Consider the following 23,420-nt stretch of genomic DNA (forward strand, 5'->3'; position numbering starts at 1 on the left):
ACGGACGGTTGGAAAGGAACTGACGGGGCCGGACTGCGCTCAGCAAAAAGGCTCAAATGGTGCAAGACAGCATGACAGCATGTGCGGTCCAGTGGGGCTACTGCTGATGAAGATTCTCCGGATTGCAGTGGTGCGACGAGCCCGACACCTTGAGTGGAGCAACCATGGGGACACTACTCGACGAAGAACCACTATTCTAAGGCAAAGTAACATGAACAGTATCTTACCATCCAAAGTAGACTGCAATGGTCCTATTCTTCCCATTCTTCTGACTCTCCAAACATGTCTGGCTGATGGCACATAAAGCTGTGTAACCTAATAAGTTAATAAACCTTATAGTTAAATATTTCGTATTAAAGATGCAACTAAATACATGCTTATAGTATGCCGATGAGTCCAAGCAGTTGTGTTGGAAAATCTAAATTGTTATGAAAATAATACTCAACTAAAACTAGAGTGAATGCAATGTTAAGGTAGAGAAATCAGTAACTCAAAATTTAGGAAGTGACAAGGTAAAAGGTAAGCCTAAACTATGCTTCCTGGTGACTATGACATAAAATATGATTGTAAAACACTGGTCAAATATAATAGACAGTACATTTCACCCTGCCAGTTACTGAATATTACTTACAGTAAGTTATAGTATTTACAACATTCTTTAGACATAGTTTATTTAAGTCTCAATTTAAGTCCTTCCTTTCAACATTTCTGCATTTCCCAAAGATATCCTGGCACCAGATATTAAGGAAAGAAAAAAAAAGCTAAGCATGAAGAACTAGACATGTAAGAAATTTAGATTCTCTCAAACTTTGGGAAGTCTCAAGTGTGTACATCACACACACACAAAACTTTCTGTGTGTAAGCAATGCTACCAACAGCTAAGAGCTATAAATTTAAAACTACTGTACTAGTTTAGTTCAAATTTGGCTTGTTTCTTAGATCCAAGCCTTCAACTGTTTCAGTTATACTTGTGCACATTTTTTACATCTGCGGTCCATTTCTAACACACACGCACACACACTTTTCAGAAACAACCTACACGATTTTGCACAAACTTTAAAGGAAATGTAGTCTCTTCTGGGGTGAAATCAAGCATGAACTTTATTTCAAAGCAAAGCTTGATTGCCTCCACTATAATTCAGAGAAAACTTCATTCAGTGAAGTAATAGTGAGAAGAGGCTATTGTAATTTACCCACTATAATGTATCAAAACAATTTGGGGGTTTCATCCTCTTTTCACTATAAAAAGAACATTACTATATCCAGGGACACTGTAAGTAGGTTCCACTTTACAAACAGGGAATGTGACTATATGCTACGTCTTCTGATTAGTTGCAATTTTAAATTAAATTAATTCCTGACCAATATCAATGTCACACTTAAAAAATAATTCTTGTATTTCATAATAGGTATCATAATATGTATTATAATTATTTAATCATGAACTAGTTGTTGCTAGTGAACACATTGCATGTCATTTCTGCTTTTTTCAAGAAAACCTGATTCCTTGTATTTGGGAAATTAAATATATTTGGTAAAATATGAACTAGATGGGGAAAATCATGGTAAACATCTAAAAAGTTGTGTGAAGAAATATTGTTACCTTATCTGCTTTAATGTTTTCTTGTTCTGACAGCCAGTGATTTGGTGGACAGAAATTTCTTCTTGTGTCTCTAGATTTCAACATTTTCACTAAATTAGTGATGACCTAGATGGTAGAAACAGTTCTATTCAATATAAATTAGTTCATTAAATGAAATTATGCAAACACAATTCTTCAAAATAAATTTCTAAAAAAAATCCTGTAATAGTGTGTCACATTAAGTTATTTTTTCCCCTAAACAACATTACATTGTTCTCATTGCAGAACACAGGAGTATCTCTAACATGTACAAAAGTGATCTGCTAACTCTGGAAAGCCAAAAAGTAATCATATCAGCACAAAAAAAATCAATGTTCGCTTTAATCTTTTCCATTCATGAGCACCAAGACACATGTAAATGTGCACCACCAGTACAAACAAAAATCTAGATGTGGACACTCTGCTAATCAGCTTAGTGGCATTTGAATCTCCCCTGAATGGTTGCACAAGCACACAGCTTACAGGAAACTTAGAATGTACAAAAATGTATAAATAAGATTTTAAAACATTTTTACATTAAGCATTATATACCTAAATCCCGCATTCTAGGACTAAGCATACATCTCAGGCTGCCTGTTCCAATTTTAGATGAGAAAATTGCTTTTTAAGAACATTCTCCCCTTCTTCCTGCCACCTCTAACCTCCGTACCAAACAAAACTCTTTCACAGACAATATTGTGACAAACATTCCCTCATGCTTTATGAAATGGACTTATGGACACAATTCTGCATAACTCAAAGATGCGTGGGATAAATTGCCTCATGTAACCTTTCAATCTTCATGTCATAATTTGCTGGGTCTGTGCATCTCATTTTGGTGGATGTCTCATTCTTGTGTGTAAAATTAGACATATGGAGTATGGAATGCTTTATGGTTTTAAATGTGCAAAAAAAAAGCCATCAAGGGAGTTTGCAAAGCTGGGATGCCTCAATGTCTGGGCAATCATATGTAAACAGCCTTTTGTCCTTTTAGTCTTAACAGTGGTTGGTCCTACAAAATCATGGCATCTCTCTAATTCAGAGGTTCTTAACCTTTGCCAAATGGGGACCCATTTTGACAATTCAGGAAGACTTGGTGACCCAAATCAATTAAAAAATGGGGCAGGGGAAGGAGAGGGGGCAAAGCCACCTGGGGAGACACTTAGCGACCCTTTTGAAATGTAATGGAAACCCATATTTGGGTCCCAACCCATAGATTGGGAAACCCTGCTCTAATTGGTAGGGAGTGGCCAGGTAACTTCCCGTGGAATGCAAAAAGAGAATTCCCACCTAAAGTGGGAATTTATAAAACAATACGAAATTAGGGTGTGGGAGTTGGGTTTTTTTTTTTTTTGGTCTTTTGTCTTTGGCTGGCTGGGCACACCACACTGGAGGGAAGGAACCAAAGGCCCCAGGGTGAGGAACTGCCATGGTTGGAAGGCTTAGCTCAGGGGTCTGCAACGTATGACTATCGAAACAAATATGGCTCAGCATGGAACTAAACATGGCTCTTTGCTCATTCCCAAAATACATGCAGCTTTTGAAATTAAAATGAAAAAATCAAAATTTTAAAAATGCAAAATTACTCATGTAGCTTGAATGTGCACATGAACCTGAATTTGACCAGTTATGTGTAATCTACTTTGCTCTGCCTATTCTCACTTATAACCACTTAAATCCTACGGCTTATATTTAATAAAGTCACTTTTATTTACTATCAAGCCCAGTGTAAATTACTGTTACCTGGGACAGCAACCAATGTGTACATTCCCCCTTTCATTGTTGAAGAGGGCTTACCTAAAAATTCATTTGAGGTTCTACTCCCATTTGGGGAGTGGTATCCCAGGAAGCTGAGCCCCAAACTGCACTTTCCTTGGACCTGAAGAATTTCAGTGCCTGTACTGCTTCGGGGTGGGGGGGAGGGGGCGGTGGGACAGTAATCTCAGCTATGTGCCTTGGCTGGGGGAATCCAGGGAGCTGGCCCAGTAGGACTGAGCAGTGAGAAGCCTCAGAGAGTGGCAGTGGCCTTGTTAGCACCCCGGTAAGCACCCCCACGGGGTCTTTTGCAACTGCACCTCGTCACAAATAAATACTGACCTAATATAGAAAAAAAATCAATTATATTTAATATTGAAATTGTGTAACTCCAATCTTCTCACCAAAATATTTTATATATTCATATATCCATATATATTGGACCAAAAAAGAAGTCATTTTAAAAAAAGGTAAGGCTGTCAGATAGCTCTAAAGCAGTGGTTCTTAGTCTGGAGTGCACACACCCACTGGGGGTGCAAGATGCCCTTTCTGGGGGTGAGAGACATGCCAGATTTTTATGATATATCTTAGGTTTAAAACTGACCTACTTCAATGATTTTTAATAAGGGGTGCGATAACATATTTTGAGAACCAAAGGGGTGCAGGCTTCAGTAAGGTTAAGAACCACTGCTCTAGAGGATAAGAGTACAGGTAAACACAAAAATCAGATATACCAAAATGAGGAAGCTGAGAAAACACATCCTAGGCACTTGGCACCTCTAAAGTTTAAAAAAATACAAAGGACACATCAGCAGCTCCTCCAAACCAGAAAATAACCAGTCAGAAATACCAAGTCAAAAAGCATCTCTGTAATATCCTACTGTATCTACAAATAAACACTCCTAATCTCATCCCTCCTGAACCCAAATCTGGGTACAAATATTTACAAGATAGAAATGACTCCGTAACCCTGGCCAAATATATGTACTAAATCAGTGGAAGGAAGCATTATACTTTTACGGAAGAACTAACCTAAAGCAAGTTACCAAAGCTACCACAAATAGGAATCCACCTTGCCACTTAAAATTATAAAACTTGAAAAACAAACAGAAGAGATGCAGAGTTAGTCCTTTCAGGGTATTTCTTGCTGAATCACAGTGTTAATGCGCAGGTGTCAAAAGCAACAAAGAACTTAATGGACCATCCAAAGAGCTTTGTCTCTAGATACTAAATGAAGCACCTTTTAAGATCCCAGTACATAAAGGAAGGCCCCATAGGTTGGAATAAGACTGAAAGAAATGCAATTAGGAAAACAGTTTGATTACACAGGAATACTTTTATCACCTTGCCCTTGGAAAATTCAATACAGGGTGGATGAGTCAACAAAGCTCTGAGATTTCAATAGCCGCCTCCCCATCCACCCCCCCCCCCACACCCTTCCTTACAAAATCTAGAAAAAAATCTTCGATCGGAAGTAAAAGAATGTGTTAATAAAACAGTTTAAAAGAAATTTAAAGAAGGCTACACTAAATTAGTTGGGACTAGATTTACCCCAACAAAATTTATTGGATTCTGAAAAGTAAAAAAGAATAATAGGCAAAAATAATTCCTTTAAATTTGTTTATATTTTTAAAAACCAATAAAAAAAATTGGAGTTTCTTTTTAGTAATGTACCAGAAGCAAGTGTAAGGAAATATAGCTTTTGAATGGTGACCTCAGAACTTAGTATAGGTTGAACTTCTAAAATTTCATGAAAGTTCATGATACCATCTATATGTTTTGTTAGTCTTTAAAGTGCTACCATTCTATTTGTTGTTTTCTAAAATCTGTGACTCTCTTAGTCCAGCAACATCCAGGGATCAGCAGGACCATGAATATTGTTGCACTAGAGACCCCATCAGGCAAGATTCAGAAGCACAGCCCAGGCTGGACCCAACCCCAGCGGGGTCAGTATGGTGGAGAGCACAGCCCCAGCCAGAGCTGGAGACAGAGGCTCCAGGAGATGGGAACGCAGCCCCGACTGGGGCTGACGCAATGGGAAGCATAGCCTCAGTCAGGGCTGGTGTGATGCAGGAGTGTAGTCCCGGCCAGGGGCTGCCAGCTGGGAGCTTAGTCCCGGCTGGGGCTGGTGTCAGCTGGGCACACAGCCCGGGGCCAGCACTGTGCGGTGCGTTGGGGAGGGTGCAGCCCTTGCCGGGGCTTGAGGCAGCGGGGTCGGTCCCTGTCTGGGGCTGACATGCTGGGGGGACACAGCCCCAGCCAAGTCTAGCACGGTGTGGGGCTGAAGGCAGCAGCAGGGAGCGCAGCCCCACCTGGAAGCAGAGCCTACAGCCAGGTAAGAAGCCTTTACCTCCCCTCATCTGGCAAATTCCATTGTTCAGGACCACTCAGGTCCCAAGCAGTTGAGGCCCAATCAGTGCCAAGTAGAGTGAAATAATTACTTCTCATGTGCTGCTTATAATACTTCTCCTAAAACATCCCAGAATGACATTTGCTACTTTTTTAAAAAACAGTGTTTCATAGTTGACTCATATTAAGTTTGTGATCTACTATGTCCCCCAGGTTGCTTTCTGCCATACTCTTTCCCACACAGTGATTTCCTATTTTGTATGTATGCAATTGATTATTCCTTCCTAAGTGTAGTACTTTGCATATGTCTTTATTGAATTTCATTTATTTACTTCAGACCATATCTCCAGTTTGTCCACATCATTTAGAATCGTTATCCTATCCTTCAAAGCACTTGCAACACCTCTCATCTGCAAACTTAATCAGATTTTCTGTGCCATTATCTAATCACTGACCGCACTGAACAGAACTATAGCAAGAAATGGTTTCCTGAGAGAGACTGATTGTTAACCACTGATTACTACTCTCTGGGAACAGTTTTCCAACCAGTTATGCACTCACTGGACAGTAGCCCCATCTAGGCTGCATTTCCTTAATTTGTTTATGAGAAGGTCATGCGAGACAGTATCAAAAGCTTTACTAAAGTCAAAATATACCATATCTATCTCTTCCCATCTATCCACAAGGCTTGTTACCCTTTCAAAGAAAGCTATTAGGTTGGTTTGACAGGACTTGTTCTGACAAATCCATGCTGACTTTTACTTATCTTATTATCTTCCAGATTTTTGCAAATTGATTGCTTAATTATTTGCTCCATTATCTGTCTTGGTACTGAAGTTAAACTGACTGATCTAATTCCTGAGGTTGCCCTTATTCCCCTTTTTTTCTAGATTGTCAGTATATTTTCCCTTTCCAGTCTTCTGGAATCTCTCCTGTCTTCCATCACTTTTTGAAGATAAAACAAAATACAGGACTATGTAGCACTTTAAAGACTAACAAGATGGTTTATTAGATGATGAGCTTTCGTGGGCCAGACCCACTTCTTCTTGTTAGTCTTTAAAGTGCTACATAGTCCTGTATTTTGTTTCAGCTACACCAGACTCACACGACTACATTTCTATCACTATTTTTGAAGATATTCGCTAATGGCTCAGATATCTCTACAGGAATATACAAGTGCTGTTTAGTTATTAGTTCTGCTCAGAAATGTGGTTAGAGACTAAGATTCTTTTAAGGTTTACATTTATAATTTCCTGAATAGACATAAAAGCATGAGTAAATGGAAAAGTAAATACTTTCCAATAATTTTTCAGGAATCTAGTAGCTGCCTAGAAAAGAGTAATTTTTCGTGTACAGTACTGTACACACAACTATTATCCTGTTTGAGAAAACACAAATTCAATAGCTGCTTGGAAGAAAACAAACTGTTAAGATAATGTTACTATACCTCTGATGGCAAAGAAGAATAATTAAATATGAAACACTAAAAAGTAGAAATATTGGAAGATATATATAAACCACATACATAAAAATGTCCAATATGCTATCTTTCCCAGTGAAATAGAAATACCGGCATCTCAATTTGTGACCTTTAAATTAAAAGTTTATTTGGTAATTTAAAGACAAGTAATTAAATTAAATTGTGCAAACATATATTAGATCAATCTGCACAAATTATAAATTCAGTGATGCATTAGGACTGTATTCAATGCAATGAAAACATTATCAGTTACTCTCACTGCTACTAATGCTCATAATGCTCATGCTCATAAGTGAAATGTGTTGTAAAATCAGGCAGAATGGGCTGAATAGAGGCTATCGTAGACTTGTAGAATGAATAAGCATTCCTTAATTAGCCCATCAGGTTAAGTGCAAGCATTAATGGGCCTTTCCTAAAGTCTAGCATGACATCTCTCTCCAAACATGGCCAAGAAGAAAGTTCCATTAGCAATATTAATATAAGCTTAGTTGATCATTTTCATTCAATTAACTTCTTTCAATTAAATAGATAGCTTGACAAAAGCAGTGATAAAAGACCTGAAGGGACAGCTGATGACTCGAACTGAACATTAGTGTGCGAGAGGTCACCAGTATTAAACGGACTGTAAATCTAGCATTCAATTTGGAAAATGCATTTCTTCTGCTCCCTCTCTTTTAATGAGCAATTTTAGCTGACTAGATGTGTTTGCTGCAGAAATTTCATAGCAAGTCGAGTACTTTTTTTTTTTTTTTTTTTTTTTGCAAGTTATGTTCTTAGATTTTTGCCTGCCAACATTTTCGGCTTCGCTTAATTCACACCTTCAGTCTCCATGGGTAAAGCTGACTAGGAACATATTGCCAGTTATTTAAGAATAAACATACATTTCGGACCAGTGTTCCCTCTAAGCCATGTGGCAGTACAGCTTCAAAGGAGATTAATCAGCCCTGCCCAGTCAGAGGCTCAGGGCTCTGTGAATGGAGCTGACTGAGCGGGGCTGTTTAATCACCTGTGTAGCTATGCTACCACACATCTTAGGCTATGTCTACACTCACGGCTTCTTGCGCGAGTAATATGCAAATGAGGCTAAGGTGAGCGCCGGCCCCGGGAGCGCTGCAGATTGGCCGCCCGTGCTCTGGGGGGGGGGGGGGGGGGGGGCGCCGGCCCCGGGCATGTGGTGGGGGGCGCCGGCCCCGGGCTCACGGCGCTGGGGGGTGGGGTGCCGGCCCCGGGCACGTGGCACGTGGCACTTGGGGGGTGGGGCGCCAGCCCCGGGCTCGCGGTGCTTGGGGGGGGGGGCTGCTGGCCCCGGGCTCGTGGCACTTGGGGGGGGGGCCGCCCACAGGCACGCGGCGATGGGGGGGCCCGCCCCCGCCCCGCGGCGCGCAAGTGTCCCCGCCTTCTGGCGCCCAGCGGGCGAACGGCCACACCCCCGGCACCCCGCAACCTCCAGTGGTTGGGGATCACTGCACCAAAGGGACAGGGATGGAAGAGAGACAATTGCCAGGAGGCCAAGCTCAGACAATGAGGAAAAGGGCAGGAGGGGAGAGGAGGTGTCAGTGGGAGGGGGACAGGGTGATGCTGGGAGGGGAGAGGGTAAGAGCATTGGGGGCTAGAGGGGTGATGGGAGGTGCTGGGAGAAGGCTTGAAAGAAGGGGTGGGTACGAAGAAGGCTGGGTTGCAGCAAGTCATGTGAGAGGGCAGAGGGACATGAGGGGAATGGGAGCAGAGGGTGGTGAGGGGTGGGCATCAGGGAAAAATGGAGCAAAGGGGGCAGGGGAAGTGAGGGAAGGGGGAGGCACCAGAAGGGTGCAGGGGTAAGAGAAGGTGCAGGTGCCAGGGGATTCTGGGCAGACACCTGCCCAGTGGAGGGACCACCATCAGAGGAGAGACGCAGGGCAGGTTTGTAGAGGGAGGTGTAAGAAAAGGGGATGAGGAGGGGTAGCTCACATGATCAGAGTGAGGCTACTGGAGAAGTGGGCACAGGGAAGAGAGAATGGCTGGTGGAGGGGGGCAGGTTGCAGGAGGGCTGAGGACAGTGACAAGAGCAGGAGTCAGGACAGCAGAGGAGGGTGAGGAGTCAGGGGACAGCAGGCACCAGGGGAGCTGACATGGCAGCAGAGGGAAAAGGTAGAGGTTTAAAAATATTTATTAATAATTTGGGTGGCACATCCAAACAATCCACATGAACTCAATACTGGTGCACAACACAAAATTCATTTTGCTCATGTGAGGAAACTCTTAGGCTATGTCTACACTGGTTGTTTCTTGTGCAAGAACACATCCACTCTGCCATGTGCGAGCTGTGCTTTTGCACAAGAGCATCTATGGCAGTGTGGACACTCTCTTGTCCAAGAAAGTGCCGATGGCCATTTTAGCCATAGGGCTTTCTTGCGCAAGAAATTCATGTTGCCTATCTACACTGGCCTCTTGCGCAAGAATAGTTGCTCAAAAGGGCTTATTCCTGAGTGGGAGCATCGTAGTTCTTGTGGAAGAAGCCCTGATTTCATACATGAGAACGTTAGTGTACTTGCGCAAGAACACACGGCCAGTGTAGACAGGCAGCAAATTTTTGCACAAGAGCGGCCGCTTTGGCGCAAGATCGTGCCAGTGTAGACACAGCGAAGGGGAGGGAGGAAGGCAGGGGCAGGGAATCAGCACTGGCTCAGCATGTCTACATGGTTTGGGGGAAGGTGCAGGGAAATTGAGCTCAGCTTGGTTGCAGAGTGGGGAGGTCTGGGGAGCTGGGCTGGGCGGTGGGGTGGGGTGTCTGTGTGGTGCTCAGAGCTCAGTTTGACTGCAGAAGGAGGGAGGTGCCGGGAACCGGGGCTAGACTCAAGGGGAGGGAGAGACAGGGAATCGGCGCTTGGCTCAGCAGTTTTGTGGGGCTTGGAGGAGGCGCAGGGAAACGGGGGATCAGCTGTGCTGTGGGGGAGGTATGCAGTGAACCAGTGCAGGGCTCAGCTGGGCTGAGGTGGATGGGGGAGGGCATACAGAACAGACGGGCAGCTCAGCTGGGCTGTGAGGGGCTGCAGGGAACTGGTGCTGCACTCCCTTCAATTGTGAGGGATGGTTTTGGGGGAAGTGCAGGGAACCAGCAGGGGTGGGCAGCTTAGTTCGGTTGCAGGGGATAGAGGTGCAAAGAAGCCTAGTGGGGAAGGAGGGGGGGACCAGGAGCCCTGAAACGATCTCCCCTGGTCCAAAAATTCCTCATCTGGGACCAGTCAGGTTTAGAGGGTGCCAGATCAGGGAGGTCCAACTCCTACCCAAGTCTTCTCCTCACACCCTCCCTCGTAGCCAGACACCCTACATCCAGCCTGCTTCTGCACCCTACCTATCTGGTCTGCACCCTACCCAGACCTTGTCCCCTTCCGCCCCCCAGCTCCCTCCCAGATCCTGCACCCCATCCCTATCCCGCTCCTTGGCAGCCCTGCCATCCGCCCTGGCCCCAGCACCATGCCTCACACCCCAGGACTCAGCACCACCCTGGCCCTGGCCCCAGCCCCCTACCATCCACGCTAGCACCCAGCAACACCCTGTTCCTTGTCCCAGCACCCTGCCAGTCACCCTGTGCCCAGCAGGACCATGTCCCTGACCCCAGCACCCTGCCACCTGCCTGTCCCAGCACCTTGCCCCAGCACCCTGCCACCTGAGCCAGCATCCTTCCACCCAGCAGCACCCAGTCCCCAGCACCCACTAGCACTCTGTCCCCTACCCCCACCAGCACATTTGGGACCACATTAGTGAGGCTTGGGGGTTTTTGGAGGAGCTTTTTTTTGTTTTTTGCATGTCACTTGTGTGGCCCCAACTGACTTTTCTGTGGGTCAGTGACCTTTGACTCAAAACAGGTTCCTCACCCCTCTCACATATAAAGACAATGCTAAACCTTTTGAGTTTGACATAATATTTTATTTAAAAATGAAGCCAGGCCAACAAGCCCCCAGTTGGGTTCAAACCCCCATTTCACTGCAACATCATAACACTCCTGCACCATCTGACCCCAAATCTGAGCCTATCATACACTGGAACCCCCGTCCTGAGCCTCTGATATCCCCACACTCCTGCATCCCCACATCCTCAGTCTTCTGCCACAACGTTCCTCCACCATCCACACATCACAAATCTGTGTCCTGAGCCCATCATACTCACAACCTTATTGCCCTGAGTCCCTCACATATCCAGCCAAACTCCTGCACCCTCATATCCACAAGCCCTGGCTTGCTCAGCACCCCAACCTTCCACCTGAACCCAACACTCCCCAGCCTAGAGCCCCCTCCCTGAGTCAACAGCCCTTTCTCCTGCATCCAAATTCCCTCCCAGAGCTTGTACTTCTCACCCCTTCCCACACCCAAATCCCTCATTCCCACCCCACATCTCACTCACTAGGTTGAGACAAGTATAAGGGCTAGGTATAGCAAGTGATGGAGAGGAGGGGAACAGAGCGGATGAGGCCTCACAGAAAGGAGATGGGGGGGTCTTGGGTCATGAATTGGTGGGTCCCTCTCTCCTCCACCGCCCCCCTCCTTTTTTTTTTTGCTTGACAAACCTAGGGGTTCCTTGAAATTTTGGAAAGCTGAAAAGGGTTTCTCAGCCAAATAAAATTGGGAAACACTGATCTAGAGTATTCCCTGACAGATGTGTGTCTAATGTGCTCTTAAAAATCTCCAGTGATGAAGATTTCACAACCTCCCTAGGCAATTTATTCCAGTGCTTAACCATCCTGACAAAGGATGTCCACCTAATGTCTAACTTAAACTCACTTGCTTCTTGTCCTATCCACAATAACTATGGAGAATAGTTTGTCTCCCCACACCTTGTAATAACCTTTTAAGTACTGGAAATTGTTACGTACTCACTCAGTCGTCTCTTCTATAGGCTAAAACTCAGGGGTTTTGGGTCACGTTTTCTAGATCTTTAATCTTTGTTGTTGCTACTCTCAAAATTGTCTCCAATTTGTCCACATCTTTCCTGAAATGTGGTACTCAAAACTGGACGCAATAATCCACTTGAGGTCTAATCATTGTGGAGTAGAACAGAATTATTTTTTGTACTCAAGTACAACATTCCTAGGAATACATCCCAAAATTAGGTTTGCTTTTTTGCAACAATGTTACAATGCTGATTCATATTTACCTTGTGACTCACTATGACCCCCCCCCCCCCCCCACGGATCCCTTTTCGCAGTACTCCTTCCTCAGCAGTCATTTCCCATTTTGTATGTGAGCAAATCCACTGGTGTTAATAGAACTTTTCACATGCTTAAAATTAGTCACATCCTGCTGAATTGGGTCTCAATTAATATTCATTCTATACCAATTCCTGCACAAGTCAATTAAAATATGAAAAACTCAAGTCATGTACAAGAAAAAAGGCTACAATTATGTAATTTACAGTCACCAAAATGACGCTGTCTATTATTCGGTGTACTCTTAAATGCAGTATTCACATTAAAGCAAATGTTATTTCCAAATTCCACATTTCCTAAAAATAATCTCAGAAATAGAAACAAAATTGTGAAACAAATTGCAGCTAAATACTGTTATGGTAAAAGTGTCAGTAGAAATAGGTCTCAAAGTGTTCCTTGCTAATCTGTAACTGAAAAAACGATATCCTATACCTTAAATAGTTGAATCCATCGTTTCTGTTCTGTTTGTATACATTGTTGCATTTCTGTATTTGTTGTAACTCCAACACTTCTAAATGCTGCAATATATTCCTCACGAACTTCTGGCTTTGTTTCTGGATATGCCAACTTGATAATTCCTAAACATGCATCTCGAAGGCAGCGTGATAATATTACCAACTCTTCTAGTGTAAAAGGCATCATTGATGATTGTCTTTGACCTACAACTACATAAAGTACAAGGTTACATTTTTTAAATAAAATTTCTAATCCATTTTTCTATATTTATACAATTATTCTTTTACTCTGTGTGAAAACAATAATAGTTACACAATAAAGAGGAACTGTACAAAGGAAACAAAAGTTACAAAACTTAAAAAGTTGGCAAAAATTCATGAAACTATCGTATTATTATTACAATAGTAATAATACAATTAAAATGAAATGTGAATGGCTTTAAATTACAATGAAATGGATATTGACATGCTCACTTAACTTTTCTACTACATACTTAATGTTCAAATAACAGCCTGCAGACACAATCCTCATGGTCCTCTCTCATGCACAATTCCTACTGAAATCAAAAGGAATTTCAAGACCAGAAGGTCTGTTAGATTAGAGAATGAGAGAATGTTTGAAGCTCTTACCTTCTCTGGGATCACCAAAGAATTCATTATCATGTATAGAAATAAGTGAATGACTAAACAGAGAACTAAAAAGGTAGAAGAGTGGAATGATCCGACTGGAGTCTTCTAAAGACATTGGAGATCCTCTTGATATTACTTGAAGCAGTGGGACCAGAGACCTTAACATATAAAAATCAAAATACAAAGTCACTGATTAAATATTTACTTTAAAAAATGCTTTAAGTTTCAGTAACTTAATCAAAATATTATTGACTAGCACAGAAGTTGGTCAGATAAATGATACTACCTCACCCTCTTTGTCTTTTGAATAACCTGACAGAGAGGGTGAGGTAGTATCATTTATCTGACCAACTTCTGTTGGTGATAGAGACAAGCTTTCAAGTTTTCAGAGCTCTTTGCTTCAGATATGGGAAAGGAACTCAGTCTCCCAGCTAACAAGAAGTCTAAAGTTAAAATGTTGCAGTGGCACAACCACTGTGCTTCAGTGCAGACACTAGTATGCCAAGAAAGAGAGCTTCTCCCACTAGGATCTTTAATTCACCTCAGCAAGGGGTGATAGCTACATCAACAGATGTCTTCCTGTCAATATAGCACTGTTTACACAGGAAGTTAGGTTAGTCTCACTCATCATTTAGGGGTGCGGGTTTTTCACACCCTAAGACCAATGTGAGTTTATAGTGTAAATCTAACCTCCATACAAGGAAGAAAAGAATGTTTAGCATAAGGAGTCAACATGTAAGACAATTTAAGACGAAGTGGGCAGTTAACCCATTTACAGTTATAAAACAAAAGAAGGATAGTGCATACATCTACTATATGTGTTTTTATTGAGTGCATGTTTTTTATTGTCTAACAAAATTATGAACAACAAGGAGTCAAGTGGCATCTTGAAGACTAACAATTTTATTATGGCGTAAGTTTTCATGAGTTGCAACTCACTTCACCAGATGAAGTAAGTAAAAGAAAAAGAAACAGATAGAAGGGATACAGAAATGGGAGTGTTACATCAAAGCTAATACAATCAGATTGGATGTTGATAAAAAGGTGAGAATATCTAAAGTGGAAAATTATTTATTGTAATGAGAGACCCTAGGCCAGGGGCAGGCAAATTATGGCCAATGGGCTGGATTTGGCCTCTCAAGCCATCAGATCTGGCTCACAGGAGCTTCAGTCATATTCCCTGCATGCTCTGCCTTCACATACTGCTCAGAGCAGATCTCTGAACTCTGCAAGTCCAGTGAGAGAGAGGTTTTGAGTACTGCCTCCGCTCCCAGCAGAATCTTGCAACTCCCACAAGCAGGTTTCCCTTATTTCCCTTATGTTTTATGGTAATTAAATGCATCTCTACAATAGGCACAGAGGAAACATCAACATGCAGCATGACTCTGGAGAAGGGACTGGGTACACAGAATAATGAAATATTGAGAATTTAAGTACTACACTGCAATTGAAAGCAGATGCAAACTGAAATAAAGCAATTAAATGATTAGAAAAGATAAGTTTGTAATTAATTGTTAAGCAGAATGTTTCAACACTGAGTATAAATGTGTAACTATCAAATACACAGGGGTGCATATTTAGGTCGAGAAAGTGCCATGTGGCATCTCTACATGTTACTTAAATAACTTGAAGGTGCTTCCTGCTCAAAAATCATCACTGCATCTTAGGTCGAAGAATCTCAGAGCACAAAGACAAAGGTGTTTCTGGCAAATAACCTCTGAGGTCAAAGCTAACTGATGAGATTATCACTTTACTTTCTAGAACAGGAAGTAACTTAAATTTATCATAATGAAATGTAACCAGCTATTCAAATATTAAATTAAATGAAGAAAAAAAAAAAAAGAAAAAGAAACCAAGCAAGTCAAACTGCTGAACGGCAAAATATTTTAAACAATGTATTAACACTTCTGGTCCCTGCTTTTCATCCTGTTCTCCCTCTCCTTTTGTGTCATTTTCTTCCCTCTTATCTCTTTCTTTCTGCCTTTCCATAATGATAGCTCCCCAAGGCTAAAATATTTGACTTACATTTTGTTTCACAGATTAATTGAAATGTGGGACTGGAGTTCTCTCAATGTAAACACAAACATATTACAGTCATTCTGGGTACAAAAGCACAACAGATTTTTCAGGACTCATTTGGTGAGTGGGAGAGAAGGATAAGAACAGGATTTTTGGAGTGAGAGTAAAGAGCCAAACATTTCCTCACAACTGTTCACAAGCGTATGTCTCTTTCCTTTCTTTAATTTACTCCTTGGGAAATTTAGGATTTTTTTCTGCTGTAGCTGAAGAGAATGAATAAAACTAGAGAAGAAAAATGTTAGTCTCAGCAGTGGTTTGAATTTTCAAAAAATAGCTACTAAACTTTTGTAACTATGGGTTGAACCTCTCTAGTCTGGCACCCTCAGGACCTGACCAGTGCTGAACCAGAGAATTTGCCAAACCATGGGAGGTCAATTTTGTCTAACAGCATTACCAACACTTTCACTACTTACTGGGTTCTTAGAAGATATTTAGAAGTACATTAGAGATAAATAACAGCACAGAACACTGAAAGCCAGGACAGGTGGCTGGAAATAAATTTTATGGAACCACAGGAAACTTGGCCATAACCATAAGAAGTGGACATCTGGCTAACTAAAATCATGCCAGACCAAGGTGCACTCTGATGGTACTCATGGAGAGGCCCACATTATGTAGTTCTAACAAGCATTGTAGAATGCGTGATACGCCCATATGGAGCAGTTCATTGTTGGGAGCTGTACACCAGGCCCTGAACCTCTTCCATTTTTGACCATATGTCTTTCTTGTTGCATATTTGTGAGGACAAACTATACTGCTTCTGGGAAGGTCCTTTCCATGGGATTCAACCAACAATCATCCACACCTGGAGGTGTAACTTGTGGATGGCTGGATGGGGAATTCAACTGTTTCATTGTGTCAGCAAAGCCCTGACTGGTGGGAATCAATGTGGTGACCAAATGCTCATAGGTACAGGTACCACATTTGCTTGGGCCAGTTGGGCGCTATGAGTATTGCTCTGGCCCTGTCTTGCTTGGTCCTGAGGATCACTCACTGTATCAGTGGAAGAGGTGGGAACGTGTATGCCAGGTGTGCGTTCCTTTCTATACTGAAGGCATCCCCCAAAGAGCCGGGACCTATGCCCGCTCTTGAGCAGTACTGTGGGCAGCAAGCACTGTTGTGTGTTGCGAATAGGTCCACCACTGGGAATCCCCATTTCCTGAAGAGGTGAGTGAGGACTGATTGGTTTATCTCCCACTCGTGCTTTTGTGGGAATTGTCTGTTTAGATTATCTGCTAATGTATTGTTTTTGCCTGGTACATAGGATACTACCAGGTATATGTTTCACGGGATGCACCATTCCCAGAGGCGTACTGCCTCCTGGCATAAGTGATATGAGCGTGCTCCTCCCTGTCTGTTGATGTAATACATCGTAGAGATGTTGTCTGGGAGTATTTGTACTGTTTTGTTTCAAACGAGAGGAAGAAAGTTCATGCAGGCATTCCTTATGGCCCTTAACTCCAATAGGTTTATATGGTACTTGGTCTGGTCTTCAGTCCATTGACCCTGTACAAGCTTGTGATGTAGATGGGCCCCCAACCTAGGAGGGAGGCGTCTGTAGTGATTGTTATTGATGGCGGAGTCCGTCGGAAGGGGACTTCTACACATACGTTGTTGTGTATTGTTCACCATGCAAGGAAGGCTTTTATCTTGTTGGGCATAATAAAGTTTTTGCTCAAAGGATGAATGTGAGGCCGGTAAGTTGTGCGTAGCCATGCTTGCAATAGTCACATGCATAATCAAGCATGAGGTACTACAAACGTTGCTGCTGCCATATGTCCCAATATTTGTAGGCATGATCATGCTGTTGCGCATGGGCTTAGCTGTGCAGTTTCTATCAGGAGCTTGAGTTAGAGCCATCTATGGTGTAGTAGGTAGGCCCTGGCTTTCACACAGTCTAGGTGTGCCCCTATGAATTCATAGTGGTTTGAGTAGGGGACAAGGTGCATTTTGGCACATTTAACAGGAGACTTACTTTGTCGAAGAGGGTTCTGGTTGTCGAGACTGCTTGCTGTGTATCTTCGTAAGTGAGCAGCCACTACTGCGAGTAGTTTTGAGAATTCTCATGAGGCTGTTGACAGTCCGAACAGTAGCACTCTGTATTGAAAGCGTCTGTGCTTTATTGTGAAACGGAGGAATCTCCTGTGTGATGGATGAATTGATATGTGGAAATAGGCATCCTGGATGTCGAAAGTAGATATCCATGCTCCTTTTTCCAGGGCAGGTATAATTGTAGCCAGCATAAGCATCTTGAAGCACTGGTATTTGACAAACCGATTGAGTTTGTGGAGATCCAAAATGGGTCTCCAGCCCCCCAAATTCTTCGTGGTAAGGAAATAATGGGAGTAGAAATTCTTGCTCCTGTGTTGTTTGGGTACCTCTTCTATAGCCCTTAGGGCTATGAGGCGTTCTGCCTCTTACAAGGGTAAGTTCTCATGAGAGGGGTCCCTGAAAAGGGATGAGCAGGGGGAATGGATGAGGGGACACTTATGACAGGAAAGCAGTAGCCAGTTTTTATGATTTCTAACACCCACTTGTCGGTGGTGATGGCAGACTAGGCTGGAGAGAAGTCGACTAGTCTGTTGCAAAATAGCATAGATGATTCTGCTTCCTGGCTTGGAAATTTTGGGGTTGCCAGACCCTCGACAAGGACTTCAAATCTGTTGTCTGGATGTCGATGGTTGCTGGTTGGAAGACTGTTCAGACGTCTGTCTGCATCTAATTTGATGCTGTCTATGTCTATTATCAAAGTGTTGCTGCTGTTGGTTGAAAGCTGAAGGTCTGTATCTTTGTTGGAATGATCTATTTTGTCTCCTTCTTATAACAGTTACCTGGCTGCCCAACATTCTGAGTGTGGCCCTTGAATCTTTCAGGGTGTGGAGGGACGTGTTTGTGGACTCCATGAATAGTTTTCTACCCTCAAATGGGAGGTCCTCTACAGTGGTTTGAGCATCTCTCTGAAAGTCTGAGAGCTGAAGCCACGATGCCCTCCTCATCACCACAGCTGAGGCTAAAGATCTGGCGGCTGTGTCCGCCGAGTCCAGTACAACTTGTAGAGCTGTGCGCGCTATAAATGTACCCTCTTTAATGTTTGTTTTGAATTGTTCCACCTTTGTGTCTGGAACAGGATCAATAAAGGACGCTAGTTGATCAAATATGTGGTGTGTATACTTGGCTAATAATACAGCGTAGTTAGCTATTCTGATCTGTTGGCTTGCTGATGAATAGGCTTTTTTTCCCATTGTATCCAGACACTTCCAATCTCTATCATTGAGAGCTTACACGTATTTTGTTGTCTTCCTCTTTGACTGAGCGCTTCTACCACCAGAGAATTTGGTGTTGGATGGGATAACAGGAATTCTGCTCCTTTGGGAGCTACATAGTATTTTCTATCTGCTCTCTTGTAGGTTGGTGAGATTGTGGCTGGGGTGTTCCATACACTTTTAGCCAGATCTATAAGAGCCTCGTTCATGGGGATGGCTAGTTTTGGATGGAGAGATGTTTGTTAAATGCTTCTGAGCTTATGTTGCATCTGTGGAGCATCTGAGAGAGGGATCTCAAGGGTTTCGGCCACTCTCCTGAAAAGTTCCTGAAATGTACTAGTATCATCCCATTGTTGATGGCAGAGGCATTATCATGTCATCAGGTAATGTGGCCAAAGTGTGCGTGGGTGGAGAGGAAGGTGGACTGTGCTCTTCCCTCGTAATACCTCCATCCTGCTCATCTGTGCCCGAGCTGTAGTGCTCTATGGACTATATGGTTGGTGCCTAGGACCATGGTGTCACAGGTGGCTATTGCGCTTGAATAGATTGTTGTTGTCTGTAGCAAGCCCAAGGGTCCCAATATGGCCAGTTAGGCATGACAGGTGGTGGCATCCCCAGCGGTGGCTGCTATTGCTGAGTCTGTTGCAGAGGCTTATGAGAATAACACCTTGGCGAGCTAGGTGGTTCATATATGTCCTCTTCCTCGTCATTAAAGCTTGGTGCTACACAGCTGGCTGGAGTGGCTGAGAGTGTGCCTCGCAGCGTGTTAGGAGTACGGTCGGTACCGTCGGTACTGAGTGAACCATCAGCTGCTGTTGTGAACTGAGGCATCAGGAGTGGGACAAGCAGTATGGGAAGGCAGGAGGCATAAGGCATTAATGGCGGCATTAATGGGAGTGGAGGCTACACTGACAGAGCTGTCAGTACCATGTGTTTGAGCGGTGCCATGTGTGAGTGCTGTTTGTTTCACGCCTCATGTGTTGGCGCAGTTCTGCCTGCTGGTGCTGACAGGGAGGCTCTGCTCTTTGCTCCTGTCAGAGCTTTGTCTCACACGCGGTGTGTGCACTTGGGATCTTGGCTATTCTCCTTGCCGATCCCTTTAGATCGCTGCTTGTCCAACCCCTTTTCCTGGGGTGGAGCTGCAGCGTTAACCTGGGCTGATCGCTTCCTTGATGGTGACTCATTCCCAGAGGAGGAGTAGGACCTTTCAGTAAAGTTACTCTTCTCTCGTTCCTTTTGGCTCGACTCGGAAGGAGCTGCTCTTTCCGACCCCTACCCCGGTGACCTTTGTCTGGGAGGGGTGGATTGATCAGGGCCAGTGAGTGGTATTGAGCCATTCACGGGGACACTCCTCGAAGAAGAATCACCATAGGTTTCCCTTTGGATGGTACCAAAGCACTCGATCAGAGGTACACGAGGCTGGCATGATACTCAACACTGTAGCAATCCTGCCGGTTCTCTCTTGTCCATCGACATCAGTAGTGTCAACTCTTGTATTGTCAGCAATATCGGAACCAATGGGGTTAGGAAGTCCCTGATAGCAGCAAATGCCATGGCATGGTCAGTACACTTCAGTGTGACAGACATAGCTCTAGACTCAACAAAACATGCCTAGACACCCTAAGAAATGCTTACATTGTTTGAGATACCAAAGCAAAGTAGTGCTTGGGCTCAGACCACACTCTACTCTTTTCCCCATAACTAACAGATTTCGGTACCAAGGATCTCTGCCTTTCAGCACTCTGCTTCTTATGCCTCTTCTTTGGCTCTGGAAATGGTGTGCAGGAAGGCCAATGGTCACTAATGAGCCATCTGCCATTTTACCTAAAGCCACTGGAGTACATCTACAAAGGGAGTTAGAGGGTAGATCCAGGGGCATACTATTTTCCTCACACCTACTTCTCACTACCTCCCTAGCCTGCATTTATGGCCTTTAGACTAGTCTGACAGTCCACAGGATGAAAAGAGCTAACATATGGGGCAGAACTCTTAGATTCCTGCTTCAATTGGTTTAGAACAGGGCTACTCAACACGCGGCCCACAGCGTGGTTTCGGTTAATGCAGGGCTCAACATACAGCCCGAAGGTGGGATCCTTTGAACATGGCCTCCACTGGGAATATGCTCCACAACAGTGAGGCTTCTCCCAGGCGAGGTGAGCACTGAAAGACTCAAGCAGATGGGCTGGCTGGAACAGATGAGAACAGGGTGTTGGCGTTTCTAGCCCCCAGGGAGGAGGTGCCAGGTATGCTAGGGCATTGTGGGAAATGCTTTGTATTTGTGTCCATCAGAAAGAAGCTATTTGTATATATTTGCATATATATGCAACCATACTTAAGTTGTGGCCTTCGACATGTGCTGTGAGTATCATCGTGGCCCCTGGGGCTTCCAAAGTTGAGAAGCTCTGATTTAGAAAGGACTTTCCGGGTTTGTTAATGGGAACTGGCACAATAATTAAAACTTCAAATGTCATCATCAATATTTTAAAAATAATAAAACCATTTTAATGTTTATTCTAAACAAAAACAAAGTCAAACTCACACTACAATCAAATGAAGTTTTTTCTAAGTAAAAACTTTAGGATTGTTTGTTTTTTTGTTTATTTTTTTTTACCATTATATTTGTACCACTAATGCTCATAAGACATGAAATATGGAATAACTCAATTTTAGAAATGATGTAATACACACCCTGTAATCATTCGTGTAGTCATTGAAGAGATTAAATACCAAAGATGCCTCAGGAACCTGGCATTAAATGCTAAACTGTAAAGAAGTCTGAAAGAGAAAAAACAAATATATTACTGAAGCAAATGAAGGTTGTCACACAAGAAAACCACAATATATCACTACCATACCTTTCAAATCAAGCATTCCTCAAACCGCTGTACAAAAATATAAATTAAGATAGTTTTAATTATACCTGGACATGAAAAAGATTTTGAACTGGAAAGAGAGCAATAATGACATAAGATAAAATACTGCAATGAGAAGTACACAGGCAGACCCCTGCACCTGCATAGAGCGGCATTAAAATCTGCATTAGATTGCACTGCTGAGGCCCACATTAATACAAAGAAATTGGGCACACATATTACAGGCCTCAAATGTGGCGTTATTTTATGAGTAACATTATAATCCCGAGGTGGCAAACTGACAGGTCACTGTGTCTTAATTTATCTTAATTAGCAAAACAAGTTGACACTGGGGATGTAAAACCCTGTTTAACTGGTTAACTAGTTAAACATACTGTTTAGCTGGTTAAAGGATGTAGATAAGCAGAAAGCATCATTTTAACCACTGCCTTCCAGAAATTCATAAGAAGCTGAACATCCAAAACATCCCTCGGGGCTGTGGGACCAACCCGGCAGCACTCCAGCTGCTCTGCCCCAGGCATCCCCAAGAGCAGCTAGGGTGCTGCTGGGTTCATCCCGCAGCACCGAGGGGCGGCGCTACGGGACCAACCAGGCAGCACCCCAGCTGCTCCTCCCTAGACATCCCCGATTCAGCCGCTGCTGAAACTGACCAGCAGCTGATTCCAGGAAGCCCGGGGCAGTACAACTTTCCCTTCCAACAGGAGCGTGCCAGGGGGAGGAGGCTGAATATAGCAGCACGGGCTCACAGAGTCAGCAAGTCATGCTTTGCTGGGGGATGAGCAAACAGAGGAGAACTCCTGTGGTATCAATTATATAGCTTTCCCTGCTTCATCCATGTTGCCATGCATGGCACGGTATCTGTCTTCCATGATTCACACAAAATGACAGGGAGCTGATGTTGAGTGAATGTGGCCAGAAACCTGGACAATGCTTTGTGCTGCAACGATGCCAGATCACTGGCTTGGCATGGAAAGGTGTCCTACCATGGAGGACTGAATAAGGCAGGTCTCCCCAAAAACCTTGTGAGAAGGATGAAAGAATACCTCTATGAGAGCTTTCTGGAGATGTGCAGGAAGGATTCCTGCTCTGTCTCCTGACACCTTACCAAATTATTCCAGAGAGTCCCCGCTGTGTAGGCAGAGTGGCCACCATAGATTACCACAGATTACACCCAATTATCTTAACCCAGTTGTAGCATAATTAAAAATGTGAACTCACCAGAAATGCCCTTCCCATTCCATCCCTGCCATCAGAATCTAACAGCAATATGTTCTGGAAGCAGGGAATCGACTCCAAAATTTAAAAAGTCCTGGCTGTTGGTTATATTGGATGTTTCACTTGCCTGCTAATCATTCTCCTCCTCTTCTTTAACAACAATATCCTCCCCGCTGTTGCCCAAGGCTGCCTGAAAAGTCTCTTGGGAAGTATCCAGGAACTCCTGAGAGACACTGGTCAGGTTCCCACTCTCCCTTCTCCTCCCCAACCCTGAATCCCATGCAGATGCTCACAGAAGAAACATGTTTGCAGCAATGACCCAAACCACAAACTGTTCGCTTGCCTCCTTTATTTTCTGGTACGTTTGCCAAATCAACTTTATCTCCATGCGGCACTGCTAGATGTCCCTGATATATTCTTTCCACCATGCCCTAGATGGTTCTCTCATAGATACCAGCGTTTCTTCTGCTCCTTCATAGCTCTATCCGCAGATACGTCTCCTCACATACCAGTCAGAT

The 23,420-nt window shown here is 43.5% G+C and overlaps 1 protein-coding gene across 1 annotated transcript in view; it reads right to left on the bottom strand.

The window, feature by feature from the left end:
- UBE3C (ubiquitin protein ligase E3C) overlaps nt 1-23,420 on the bottom strand; it is a 175,996-nt gene that overhangs the window by 87,451 nt on the left and 65,125 nt on the right. The window contains exons 11-15 of the mRNA XM_075922749.1: nt 21,503-21,589; nt 13,473-13,630; nt 12,820-13,052; nt 1,604-1,708; nt 228-315 (exon numbers count right to left, since the gene is read on the bottom strand). Coding sequence (XP_075778864.1) covers nt 228-315; nt 1,604-1,708; nt 12,820-13,052; nt 13,473-13,630; nt 21,503-21,589 — 671 coding nt within the window. The remainder of the gene's footprint in view (nt 1-227; nt 316-1,603; nt 1,709-12,819; nt 13,053-13,472; nt 13,631-21,502; nt 21,590-23,420) is intronic.

Source organism: Pelodiscus sinensis, chromosome 2 (assembly GCF_049634645.1).
Source record: "Pelodiscus sinensis isolate JC-2024 chromosome 2, ASM4963464v1, whole genome shotgun sequence".
Classification (NCBI taxonomy): domain Eukaryota; kingdom Metazoa; phylum Chordata; order Testudines; family Trionychidae; genus Pelodiscus; species Pelodiscus sinensis.